Source organism: Nothoprocta perdicaria, unplaced genomic scaffold (assembly GCF_003342845.1).
Source record: "Nothoprocta perdicaria isolate Ctin4 unplaced genomic scaffold, notPer1 scaffold_379, whole genome shotgun sequence".
Taxonomy (NCBI): domain Eukaryota; kingdom Metazoa; phylum Chordata; class Aves; order Tinamiformes; family Tinamidae; genus Nothoprocta; species Nothoprocta perdicaria.
The window spans coordinates 290,696-304,892 of NW_020455620.1; the positions used below are offsets into that span (position 1 = coordinate 290,696).

A 14,197-nucleotide genomic window follows, 5' to 3' on the forward strand; every position below is an offset into this window, starting at 1 on the left:
AATGTCTCAAATGAAATCTGAAAGAGTAATAACATGATATTTTGGATGACATTTTACAATCCAAGGATTTTTTCTTGAAATCAGTTATGGGAGAAAACTGCCTGGGAAAACGTGCTCTGTCTCAAACAGATTGTTTTTGTAGGTAGAAAAGATTGGCTGGGCATCCTGGACAAGTGTTCTGGGCTCCTGTTGTGAAGGAATTTGGCCAATAATCGGTGAAGTCACAGATGTAACTTCTTCCTGCCTCACTAGTGATAGTAAAGTGTTAGCTACAGGAGATGATTTTGGATTTGTGAAACTGTTTCGGTACCCTGCTAAAGTAAGTAACTTTCAGCTGTGTGAGTGAGAACATTGGTTAATAAAGTTGTAGAAAATTACCACTATAAACAAAGTACTGTTTGTAAACTTTTGTTCTTTTGCTCAAAGAATGCATTAAGTATTCTACTGCAGTTTGCAGTGGATTAAACTTTTGGTTAATAACAATGACCGTTCCAGCTTTGACTAGAGATCTGTCTTGTCTAGTGTCCTGTCCAGTGACAAATGTCTTTCCCACTGCACTTTTCCTGAGGCATCTAGTGATATTACACCAGACTGTAAGCATTATGTGAGTCAGGCAATTATTAAAAATGTTTTAGATATTCATGTGCTCAATGTAGATTTATTAATGTAGTTTTTGGCCTCCTTCACTCTTTTTTTTCCTTTTTTTTTTTTTTTTTTTTTGGTAAGACAATGAACGATTCTTCCTTATTTCTTCACTTATTTTGTAGACCTCCATTCTGTCTGCCTCAGTTGTCTTCTTCCAAGATGAATAACTTTAATATTTTCTGATCATGCAAAGCGCATTCTTCTTGTTGCTCTTCTAGGACCTTTCTACTTCTCTTGTGCATTTGTCAGTGAATATTTTCTGAATATTTATTATGTCATTGATGTCAGCAATGTAAAGATCCGAAATACTTCGGGTGCATTTTATTCTTAATCTGTTAGATTTTATTATATTTTTAATGAAAAAGAGTCCAGTGTTTATTGCTGGAATCCATTTTAAAGCAGATTCTTATGTGATCAATCAGTTAAGTGTTGACTTGCTTCAAATTACAGCAGTTTTTTCATCTGAAGTGTTTTCTTCTTGGTGGGAAAAAAAAAATCTGATCCCACTGGTGGAAAAATGCTTAACATTTCATGAAGTTGCTATAGGAGAAAAATTTGGCAAATTGTGTAATAGATCCGAATGCAAAACACCTAAAGCATAAAGTGTGAAGACATTAAGAATGTGCACTGGTAACACAATTCTGTTTTATCAAGAACACTGGTTAATTTTTGCTATGTGTCTTTTTCCGCCTCTCCTTTCTTAGGGAAAGTTTGGAAAATTTAAGAGGTATGTGGCCCACAGTACCCATGTAACAAATGTCCGTTGGACCTATGATGACAGTTTGTTGGTTACTGTTGGAGGAGCAGACACCTCTTTAATGCTGTGGACTTATGAGATGGAAGGACATCGGGATAGCAGGCAGTGTGACAGTGAAGAGTCTGATCTAGATTCGGAAGAAGATGGGGGTCAGTAATAATTTATAAAACCGCCTGGATTATCCTGACTTCAGAAAACTGTTTTATTTGTTAATGGAAAGCTGGTAATATGGACATAATAAAGCTACACATATAATTGCTTTAAACATTTCAAATACATTAATTAAATTCCCTGTTTGAAGAAAGGACCAAAACACTGTTGTAAAGAAAATGAAAATGGATTGCTTCACTTAATGTTTTGGGTTAGAATATATGAAAAGAATCTTTACATTTTTAAAATGAAAAAAACCCACTTCCTTGCCAATTAAATGTGACTTCCAGAAATCTATAGAAAAGTAAATTCATGGCATTTTTGATTATGGCATTATTAATATGAAATTATGTTGAAATCTGTGCCATATGAGAACATAATTATCTTGTGATATCATAGCAGACCAAAGTCAACTGTTCTTCATATCATACAACAAGGTGTTGCAATATTATAAAATTAATAATATTATAAAGTATTAATTATACTTCATAGAATTAAGTTGTGTTGTTTTTGACATGCTTAATTTTTCCTTTAATGTTATATTTATATTTATATTTAATGTTATAAATCCATGACTTCCTGTGCCCAAAATCTTCCTAAAGAATTACATTTCTGTTCCAATTTTTTCTTCCTTATTTTAATCATAGTCTTCAAGTATTTGAAAATTATTTCAGCTAAATTATAAATATGATGTACAGTAAGTTTTACGTCATTTTTCTCTGAAATCTGTTAGATGACAAAGAGACATCTTAGATATATTACAACATTATTATTATTAAAGCATATCAAATATTGGAGAAATTAAGCATTCATTGGAGGAGATTTTTTAATGCACTATCTTACTGCTTAAAGTATTAAAGGCTGCATCAACAAAAGAATGCGATTACCCACAGGGGAACTTAGTTAACTTCAGCCACTTGAATCAAGAATTACAATCTGGACAACTCTTGCTCAGCTTCTACCCGTGGGCTGTTAGCACGTCTTTGCCATGTTTACTGTAATAAGGGTCATACTGATGTGCTTGACTCTAAACGTTATATAGGCACTAGGTATAGCGCTATGGATACCATTGAAAAGTTGTCATTTAAAAAGTGGATCCTGAAACTGAGCACAACTGGGTGCCCAACTTTCCAGAGTTTAACCGCAGCTCCCATGTCGTGAGGTGCTTTGCAAAGATTGAGTTAAAGCCAGCTGAGGAGAATGGGGTAGCTTTGAATGCCCCTTCCATCTTCCCTGATAGTCTTTTTCCAATTTTAAAAGATGATATAGAGGGTATTCTGTTGTGTTCTGATTGTTTTCTTAGAATCCTTTCTGGAGGGCTGATCATTCCCATTTACTTCCTTTCAGTTGTGCTTTTATGCTATTAATGATGCACGCTGTAGTTGTTCTTGTTGTGCAATACTTTAGTGAGAGATGCACAAATTTATTTCTTATTTTTTTATATCTCGTTTTGCTTTAATACTGTTCTCCCTGTGATTTTTATTAGGCTATGACAGTGATGTGACAAGGGAAAATGAAATTAATTACACCATCAAAGCCTTATCAACAAACATTAGGCCAATGTTTGGAATTAAGCCTCATCTGCAACAAAAGGAGCCAACATTAGATGAAAGGTAATTGCTCATTTACAGTTTTACTAAGGAAAAGAAAAACAATCTCTGAAGATGATTAATAATAAACTTTAATTATCTTTGAACATATATACAAATAAAAAGGATGTGCGTGTAAAAAAGGGGGGGGTATGCATTATAAAAAGAGAAAAAAGAGAAGATTGTCTACCAAATGTCTTGCCTTCAGGGACAGGCTACATCCTTTTTATGTTGGAGAACAGAATACTACCACTGAAGTATTTATTTTATGTTTGGAGAATTTCTTAAGATAATTGAGTTATTTGCCATTGTTCAAAAGTATCAAAATGTTCAAAAATGTTATTTTTGGAACTTTTTGTTGCCTATTGGTAACTAGTGGTGACATTATAGTCATTGGCACCTACAATTATTTTATTGTAAGGTAGCTCTCAGTTCTAGGTGGCTTTGCCCAACTGTAACAAATTGATCTGAAACTACCTCATGTGTTGTTTCCCTGTCCAGATAACTTTCTCATCTGAAACTTTCTGTCCACAGAAGTACTTTTCAGTTTTCAATGCATGATCCTCACAAAAAGTATATTCTGTATGTTAAATGTATGTGGTATCAACAGTTCATGGTTTATTTTTATTTATTTATTTATTAAATGAAACTAAGCCTTCTGGATTTCTTTCAATAATTCTGTTCTGATTAGTTGAGTTTCTGATAGTTGAGTTACATTTTTCTGCTTCAAATAGAATGTTAAAGTAAATTCTCTAGTAAGGTAACTAATTTCTGATTCAGAATGTAAAAGTTGATGAAGGAACTCCGTTGCCTTCATTGTTGGGAAAGGGTCTGAAAGTTCGGAGACATAAAACTTCAAGTGGAGGTAAAGAGAATTTTTTTGAAGAGTGAAACCAAAATATATTAACTGTATGCATCGTAACCTCTGGTGTAATTAAGTTAATATTGTGCACGGCTGATAAAGGTTTTAGTAGGTCTACTTTTACAGACACTAATTTTTAAAAAATTTTATTTTCTTCCTTTTTGCTTCATATGAAGGCAGGGGGTAGTGAGGTAAGTTTATTTTCACAAAGTGAAGGATCAACCATCTTTTGATAACTGAATTGCTTGAAAGAGTATTTTGAAATAGATGTGAATATTTTAACAATTTAGTGATAAATAATTCAGTAGGTTGTTACCTAGTAGAAAAGAATATGAATGGACAAAGTCCAGTACACAGCCAGTAGATGGAATGGACACTAAATAATATGTATGAGAGGAGCAGATCGGAGCTTACCTTGTGTTTTCTGATGTTTTGGAGCGTCTCTGGAACAGCTTGACACAAGCAGACGTCTAACAGCAAAACAAACTTCTTGGGGACTTACGTATGACATTGTTTACACTTATAGAGGTTATGGAGGTCCAAAATAGAATAAAAAAGTACATTTCTGTTAAAGCTCTGCAGAAAAGAGCAAAAGTATTATGCAGTCAGGAAGAGAGCGTGCGCAGAAACAGACTACAACATTTTTCAACCTGGTTGATGGGGAGATTCTTTGTGGAGGAGTGAATTAGGGCTTTTGCTTCTAGTCCTTCCAGTGACCTTTCATCCCAAAATGGAAATGTAATTCCTGGAATATGCATCTGAATAAAGTGTTATTTTTGCTCTCTGAAGCTATTATTCTAGTCTCAGTTTTTGGAGAAGTGATAATTCTTCTTCAATAATAGCAGAAGGCAAATGAGATTTAGGACTCTCCATTGCCACAGCAGTTTCACTAGGAGAAAAAGACAGTGCTTTAGCACACCCACTTGGATGTGTATTTGAATTGGCTCTCATCTCTAAGCAACAGTCCCTTTTTTTTTGTTTGTGTCTTCAGACAAAACATAATGTTGCCACTTTTGTGGGAGGGTAAGGGGAGGTACTCATTATGGCAGGGATATTATCAATGCAATTCATTAGAAAATCATGTAAATATTTTTGAAGCCTTAAATGTTTAGGTCTGTTTGCTGCTTGAGACAACCAGAAGAGAAGTTGTAGAAAGGCATTTAAAGATGAGTGGAAGAAATAGCTGTTGCTACACACCAGGCCCCAAGTTCCACACAGGGCTATTTGTAGTCTTATTGTATAGCTTACATGACTAAAAGCAACAACTGAGTTAAGTTACGTTATCTTATGCTGTATAAGAGAGCACACGTGTCCAGGAAATGCTGGCTGTAAAATTATTCTACATTATTCCAGTGCAGCCCACTGATGATGAGAATGAAGAGAATTATTGATAGCATTACAGAGGTACTGCTGAATCTGTTAGATAGCAAGGAAAAATGCGACTGGAAGATCTACAGGTTGAATTAGCCTGAAGTCTATTTCAGCCTACTTAGCTTGACGTATCTTAGATTATCACTTCTGTCCTTGCAATACAGTTAGCAAAGATGCCTAAAGTGGCAAATATACCAACACTTCATCGGTAAACGCTTTTGAGATGATTTTTTTCTTACTCTATAGATTTTTACAAATATTTTTGTTTGAAAACTTATTTTTATTTGTTCATGTAGGTTTTTATAAATTTTTTTTCAGTTTATTGGAAGTTTCCCAATGAAAGAATGATGACAGGAGAGACATTCTGTCCAAGTCTGAAATATAAATCAGCATTACATGATGTAATGATCCAAAAATATCATCAGATGGTTGGCTTGAATTAAAAGATTCTGAATTTAACATCTAACTCCCTTGAGGAAGTGAGAGAGGATAACCTTTGAAAATAAGACATGATAGCGCTATAGCAATTGACTTAATAGAAATTCACTGAAATCTTAAATTTTAGTCTTTTTAAAAATTGGGTGTTAGAATTTAAGTTTTCACTCAAATTCATATCTGTTTTAAGGATCTCTTGTATTGTTTAGGGTCACCTCTACATTTCCCAGTGAAGTAGTAATGCCATAATACATCTTTGGTATTGGAATATTTGAATTTCTATAAAAAAGATGAAATAGTGTTGACTGTTGTAGATAAGCATCGCTTTTCTACTTTGAATTCTTTGTATATCTGAAAAACATTATTACAAGATATTTTTGTGGAAAATAGGTCAGTTGTGTCTTAATAGCTTTAGGAATATTTGGGCCACCGTTTATATCCTTTACTGAAATTTTCTTTCCTTATGTATTTTTATGCTAAGTCAGTTGCTCAAAAGAAAAAGCCATCATGGATAGTTAATTGGGAAAGCACCTCTTGCTCCTTGGAGGTTGGGAGAGTGTTTTGGGGAGTACCAGAGTGTTCCTACTCTGCTTTCTCAGAGGCCTTCGCTATTCCTCCCTGTCAGTGGGAGGATACTGTGATTCATGTCCCTTAGATAGGAATGGCTGTACCAAGAGGAATTGAAATTAAAAAATGGGGAATTTTTGTTTAATTCACCATAAACTTAGCAAAATAAAGATTTGTGAGCTATCAAATCCTTTTAGAAAATTTGTCTCTGGCAGTCATCACTTCCTGTTTTCCCTATAGATATCATTACTCAGTCCATGTGCATGTCCTCTTGCATAGGAAGCTTCCCATATATCATATTTCTGTTGAAAATACGTGTTGCTGCAAAATGGCTTTGAATAATTTTTTGCCTCAATACCTTTTTTGGAATGTGAAAGGATGCATACAAAGCCTTGAACAATTTTAGATCCTTGCATTTATAGGGAAGTAGCAACAGGCAGGAAAGTAGCAAAGTAGTCCTCTCTATTGAACCACAAGGGTAAAAAAATATAGTTGAATCTGATGCAGAAAGCAAATGAACCTAAATTGTGGTCACAGTGGGGAAGAGAGAACAGTGGAAATACATTCTGTTATCTGAATATGAATTGCCTCACAATTGCCACCTTAAAAACGGGCATTGAAAGGGAAATCAAGAAATTTTGTGCAAATATACTGAATACCTTTTAGATGAATAGAAGGAAAGCAACCAGAGAATTTTGTTGCATATTGTAAGTTCTGTTCTAATATGAATGTAATTAGCATAGATTTCAGAGTTTTTATCATCTCTTCCACTAAAATTCTTTCAAGATACTTTTGTGAAGGTCAAAAGAAGTCCTTCCACATTCTTATAATTCTTATAATCCATATTTGCAAAATAATTGCTTTAATTTCATAGGTTTCCCATTATAAAGGGAACTTAAATGAATTTCAACAAATACAACTTTTTATAAAAAGCTTGTTTTATCATCTCCTTTTCCTCTCTCAACCTTTGTGATTCAGGGGAGGCGGGAAGCTGTATGTCATAATGAACAACTACATCAGCGGACTTTAGTTTTAGTAGTGTCTTCATTCTCTATTGTTTGTAGAAAAAAATGAAATAAATTATAGGATAGTTTAAGTTGAAATACTAAAGGAAGCTTTCACATCAGACTTCCTGAAGTTTAACCTATATAATTTCAAGTTACTATTTTAATGCTATAATATGCCTAAGACGTTTGCATGGTTTTGGAAAAGAAAAAGTGTCTTAGAAAATCTGCGAGTTCTGTGAAACAGTTTCTGCATGTTGGCATGTACATTAGTGCATAGTATTAACTCTGATATTAAAAAACATGAACTTTCTGGAGATTCATACTTCACAAGCAAAAATACCATATTGTTGTATTTCTGTGTCTCAGAGTCCCAGAATAGAGTACAACATTGTGGAAAGAAATACTGCCCTTTCTCCCCCCAATTTTTTTCCCCCCAAAGCTGAGTTGGCAAATTTGCCTCCTTTAGGAAGTTAAAGAGCCAATTGCCAATATATCTAGATTTGTAAAATACTGTTTTGAACACAAAATTATTAATAATTAAAATAATTAGATTTAACCAAGAAAGAAATGCCTAGCGAAACAATTTCCGCAGGTGAAGGTTAGAGCGTTAACATTTCAGTTAGTAATGCTTTGTGTAGACTGGCTTTATAACTGTCACTTTTCCCTATGTTTATTACAAACTGGAATCCAAGTGAAAATCTAGGGGAAAATTTGAATCTAAGTTGTAAATATTGTTCTGAACTTAAGTTGAGAGACTAAAAAAAGTGAAATTGGAGAATAAAGAGCTAGAAATGCCAAATGCAACCAAAAAATACCTTTATATGAATGTTCAGTTCAGCAACTTGAGGAAAATTATGAAAGTTTTTCCAGGAGTGGAGCATAGTTGTCATTGTCTCTGCATCATGCTTATCTTAAAATGTCTCTGAAAATATTTGAATTGTGTAGTCCTTCGAGGATTGCAAATGTTAGTGAATATAAAATCTGTTCAAGGTGGATTTTAATTTTATTGGGATTAATAACCACAACTTATTGGTTTCCTTTATAAATAAATAATAGTACATCAGCTATTCCTGGAGATTTGCCTCTATTGCTCCAATTTTGAATAATATTGGAACAATAAAAGGGAATGAGTGAAATAGATCGCTTTCCTTGGGAAAAAGAAAACTTGCAAGTAAGTTGATACAATATTTCCCAAAGCAAAGAAAATCATCCCCTCTGAAAGAACTAAAAATTAATTTTGCATGACCCGTATGTGAAAAGATTGGTAGCTGCTGTCTCTTCTTCTGCAGCCAAATTGCTTGGAAGTTTTTAAAACAAAAAGAAATCAAAATGGAGAAAGTGTAGCAGTTTGAAACTAAGTGCTGATTCATAATACACTAATACTATTAGAAAATAGTCAATAGATACCTATGCATTCTGATGATAGGAGTGTGCATAATATTTGATTGAGAAAAGCCATCCTCCAAATCTGTGGAACTGGCTGCCCAAGTACAGTCAACATAATTTGAATTAAATAATAAGGGAAAAAAAGAATAATTTATATATCAGTTGTGCTAGTACCCTGCACATTTTGGCTAGCTGAGATAATTTTTTTTTTCTGTGAGTGAGCTTGTACATATTATCTTCAATAGCAAATCGAATCTCTTTTATCTATGTCTTCTTTTACGTAAGTTAAATCTTCTTTAATTAAGTCAGGTGCATTATTTGCCTGCTCTTTAGATGCTTGATACACTTTGGATTTGGGGGGCCTATTTCTGCTCGCTCTCTCTTTCTTTCCCTCTTTTTTTTTCTTTTTGTTAAGAGTTAGACCTAAGAATCATATTTTCATGTCATCACCATGTAAATGAGTGGGAGCTTTCTGCACAGATAGAGACCCAGAGACTGTAGAGTTGTGTATAAACCTCTTACTGTAAAATGCGTTTGCTTATTTAAAAGTGAACAAAACAGATATTTTTTTTTCTATGAGTAATTCACTGACACACAACTTTCAGCCAAACTTGTAATCCTTTTCTCTTTCTTATCTGCTGCTGAAAAGAGGTTCCAGGTAATACTCTTTTGTTTTTGTTTTCTGGCTAACTAGTCTGTGTCATCTCTCATGCCCCTTACAGAGCCATCCGTCATGTTGGTGTCAACACATCCATTACACTTCAAAATATTTTTCTACTATTTAACAGTTTTTAATTTTATTATAATTCTGTGTGTTCTCTTCTGTCATAAAAATAAGTTAGACATTTCTTGACCCACCAGGCATGACCATTAAACTTGCCTGTGTGTTACTAGTACAAATTTGTGGTACTACTGATTAAAATATATAATTCTTCACTCAGTCAAGTTCCTGGCAGACAGCTGTCCACCTTGTAGATGAATTGCTTTGCATTTGATTTGACAGCTTTACCCAAAAATGCCAAGGCTCACATGTTGCTAAATTACTAAGGTATTGTATACCTGTTTGTATGCACTTGTGCGTACTAATTGGCACTTATTACTCACAGGAAAATCATTTTGACCATTTTTTCTCAGCAAGCAGTATCTAAAAACTGCTATGTTTCATTATATTCTCATGGAAATTAGACCTCTGAAGTTTCACATGTGACTTTAAAAATCTTACAAGGAATGTAAAAAATGTAAAAACAGAAAAACTTATTGTTTTTGTATTTTATTTTCTGCTTGGCACCTTTCAGAAAGGGTATTGAAATTGCTCGGTGCTGAAGGCTAATGCAAAATCAATTGCCCAAGTCGAATGCAGTTTCCCTGAAGCATAAGGTGTAACTCTGGTGACTTGCACAGGCAAAAAAACCTTTTTTTTATTGGTACCAACAGCTGTAAACTGCTCTATAAAATCATGTTTAAAGTAACTTACTAATTTTTAAAACAGAAATAAGAGTCCTAAGTGGCATTATCAAAAAAATACTGTGGAAAGTAAAGAATTAGTGACAGTTTATATGAATCACAGGGGAACAATTCAAAAGACCACCATCTGTTCCACTAGTAACTTTAGAAACTGCATATCAAAAATAGAGACAGATACAGTAGTGTCATACAAGGCAACCTGGATATCAGTGCCAGTAATATTGAAACTATTCCCAAAAGTATGAGGGGAGGGAGGATTAAAGGCAGAGTAAACTGCTATTTTTAATTTTTTTTTTTTTTTTAGTCTTCTAACAAGGAATAATGCAATACAAATATTGATTCTGTTTGCATGCTGAAAATAAAATGTATATACTAAGGTACTTGCTTCCCCTGCCATAGATGTCTTGAATCTCCTCCTCCATTTTCAGAGCAACCCCATCTACATGTCCACTTGCTCCAAAATGTTCTCCATGCTTCTGCTGTCCATCTTATGTCCACAATATGAATGAAGCCAATATGATGCATGCAGTTGTGTGACCACTATATGTTGTATGTGCAATTCATCATGTTCCTGCACATGAAATTTAAGAAATAGCAAATGAAAAAGATCTTCAGATGATGTATTTTTGAAAAAGTACTCTTAAAATGTATTCTGGAGTTCTTTGATGTTCCTGCTCAGTTGTCACCCTGATGATTAACTGGGAAAAAATAGATACATTCATGTACTTTGCCTTCTAATTCCACTGCTCTGAATCAACATAGAGTATTTTCATAGATGGGTATTTACATAAACTGTTTAGATGACTTGAGAGACACATAACTGAGCATACATTTTCATGTTAAGTTTTATTGACTGAATGTACAGTCAGTTTTGCTGCAATTGTTTGTTATGAGTATGTCTATAAATATCCCAACTCAAATGTCTGGCTAAGGATGGCTACCTACCTGTATGTACACCAATCTGTATAGACATAAAATATAGATGGTCTTTTAAAGCAATTATATAATGTGAGGCTGTTTTAACTCTTCTCTCATCCTGTCACAAGAGATTAGCAGCCAACAAATGTTATAAAAACGCTGTATTCTAGATGTAGGCAGCAGAGAATTCTTGCAATTCAGTCTTGATAACATAAACATCCGCCACATCTGTGGCCTTTCTGCTTCCATTGCTTTCTTTACTGAGAAGAATGAAATGAGAAACTTAAGTTAGCTCTCATGCTCTTTTTAACTTTTATTTTTCTCTCCTTATCTTTCAGAGACATAAATGGGGGAAAAAAGGGAGAAAGGAAAGGGAAAGAAAGTAGTGGAAGGAGGGCTCCTTATGCTCTGGTTTGCCAGTTGTGCAAAGTTTGAACTCTTGCTTTGGATCAGTTTTAATTTGTGGTACATGTGGTAGTCTCCTGTTTTGAGCTCTGCTATTTGAAGTGCCAGAGAAACTTATCTGAGGCCTAGAATCTGACATCTTTGTCTTACGTGCTTGCTACCTACAAATAGTGATTTATTTGTTGTTTGAAAAGCAGCAGAAATTATGCTTTTCTTTTTTGAAAAGCAGCAGAAATAATGCTTTTCTCTTAGTCAGAAAGGCTCTCTATAAGTGCAAAAAGAACGTGACCTTTGCTTCTTACTCAACTTCTCCTTTTTAAGGAATCTTTGGGTTTTTGTCAGCTAGTGGCTTTGTAGGCTGCTAATCATGTTCGGTGTTTCTGTTCGGCAAACAAAGCATTCGCTTTTTGCGTATTGATGCTTCTGGGATGAGTAAGGGGGTATGGCAGTGATCTTTCTAGTCCTTTGGATTTCTATTCACAGATTCACAGATTCACAGAATATTTAAGGTTGGAAGGGACCTCTACAGATCATCTAGTCCAACCTTCCTGCTCAAGCAGGCACACCTACAGCATGTATTCACACATTTCAGTCATTTTATTTGATTGGATTTGATTCAATTAATACACAGCACTTAAGAAGGCTACCATGACCATAGGAGATACCTATTATCTCAGGAAAATCTTGATCGGTTTATTTGTAATTGAAATTGCTCTTCTACCTAATGCTATGGAACAAGCATTTTTTTTTTCCATTGCAAGTCTGAAGATTACACCCTTATGTGAAAGGACATATAGGGTAAAAATAACCGAAAAGGTTGAGAAAGAAATAGACTTCCACAAACAAATCTTTTAAAAGTAAAGGTGATGTTTGTAGAGATCGAGTGGCTATTACAAGCATGAGGGCTGGCGTAGGAAGTGCTAAGCTAGAAGGTGGACAAGAGCAAAAGGCAGAATAGTAGATGTTGGGCATGTGTCAGTCTAGAGTGAGAACAGATGAAAGGGGACTAGGAACTGGTGATGACAGGACAGGAGAAATGACCTGGGAGGTAACTGGGAGGGCTGGGAATTTCCCATGAAGGGTAGCACCTGGAAAGCCATGTCTGAAAGAGAGTTGTTATGAAGTTGGATTGCTGACAGGAACCAGACATGTTCCTTGCCTCTTGTATTGGCCTATGCTTGTGTAGAAGAGGAGGGCAACCCAGCACCAGCCCCCCTCCCCCCCCTGCATTCTTGGTCTGCTTTTCTTTCTTTTCCCTCAAAGTTGGGAACATCTTTTTTCATGGTCACAGAATAAGGCACAGGATGCACTGGCTGTGAGCTAGGTCTGGGCTAGACCTAAAAGAAGAGCTCAGCTACCTAAAAGAAGAGCTCAGCTGCCTGGCTTATTGGTCTTGAGCTCGCCATGAATTTCTTCCAACTGCAGGCCTCTGGGAGGGAAAAAGTTGCCTCACTGTCGGTGCTTTCCTGCTGGGCTCCTTTCCAGAAACGCTGAAGGAATGTACTTAAACACTGTGATATTTAACATTTGTCTGGGGCTAAGAAGACTTTGACTGCAAGAAGTCCACACTGGACTTCTTTGGTAGTTGTCCTGAAATTTTGACTTTGTGTATTAGAAGTCTGTTCTCAAAGGAGTGTTCTCAAACCTTTGAACTAGCAAGAAACAACTGTTGGACTACAGTCCTGTGTGAAATGAAGAAAGTCTTTTTCCATATTCCAGTTAATGCTCTCTATCTTCTGTTCCTCATAAAATTTACATTGAATTATTAAAGAAGTATGAAATTGAGTATGAATTGAAGAGTTTCTTTCATTCATTGGGTTTTTAGTCTTTTTTTGACTTTGAATTATTATTTTATACCTTGCTTTGAGATGAATTTGCTTAATCTAGCCCATATCTAAGTGTAAAATATTGTGAAAAGGCACATTGTTAACTCTCCAGTGTAATACAGATTTTGCTTTGGATTTTCTCTTGTATCTTAAATGCTACAAAATCTAGGCTTATGATGTTGAGCTAAATATATTTTATCTTTTTATATCTTTTCCTTTTTTTCAAATATTTACTTCTTGCCCTCTCTAACAAAATACCTCTTCTTATTGAACTTAATTGTATTTGGTTGAATTGATAAGTTCATCCAGCAGACTGATGGTTTTATGGGGAGTTAGTTCTTAAATAACTTCGCTATTCAAATAGATAATGTATAAGCATATAGTTGGTTGTACATGAAGTGCTTATTTTGTGGCAAATATGCAGAGACATAATCAAAAGATAAAGTACTTCATTTTAGAAAGAGAATAAGAAAGGCAAACTGCTGCCTTATGTTCTAATATTAGCTTGTCATCCTGCCCACTAGATTAAATCATCTGAATTTCACTATTTTGTTATAGCATTTATTTTTAAATGTATTTTTTTATTTTCAAGGGACAGACATTTTATATGTGTAGAATTAATAATCATTGTGCCTTTAAATTACTAGAAATAATTTAATAGTTTTGATAAATAAAAGATATTTTTGTTTTTACTAGTTTTCATTAACAGTGTCTGAAAGATGTATGTTGTTTGTGATATAGAAATATATAGAGAGATGATGAAGAGGTATTTATCAAATATATCTATTTGAGATTTCTTAAATCTGGACTATTTA

General features: G+C 34.5%; 1 protein-coding gene across 2 annotated transcripts in view; it reads left to right on the top strand.

The window, feature by feature from the left end:
• Window positions 1-14,197, top strand: part of EML5 (echinoderm microtubule associated protein like 5) — a 92,758-nt gene that overhangs the window by 62,072 nt on the left and 16,489 nt on the right. For both annotated transcript variants that reach the window (XM_026044696.1, XM_026044697.1), the window contains exons 25-27: window positions 143-319; window positions 1,350-1,551; window positions 3,039-3,165. In XM_026044696.1, the coding sequence (XP_025900481.1) occupies window positions 143-319; window positions 1,350-1,551; window positions 3,039-3,165 (506 nt within the window). The remainder of the gene's footprint in view (window positions 1-142; window positions 320-1,349; window positions 1,552-3,038; window positions 3,166-14,197) is intronic.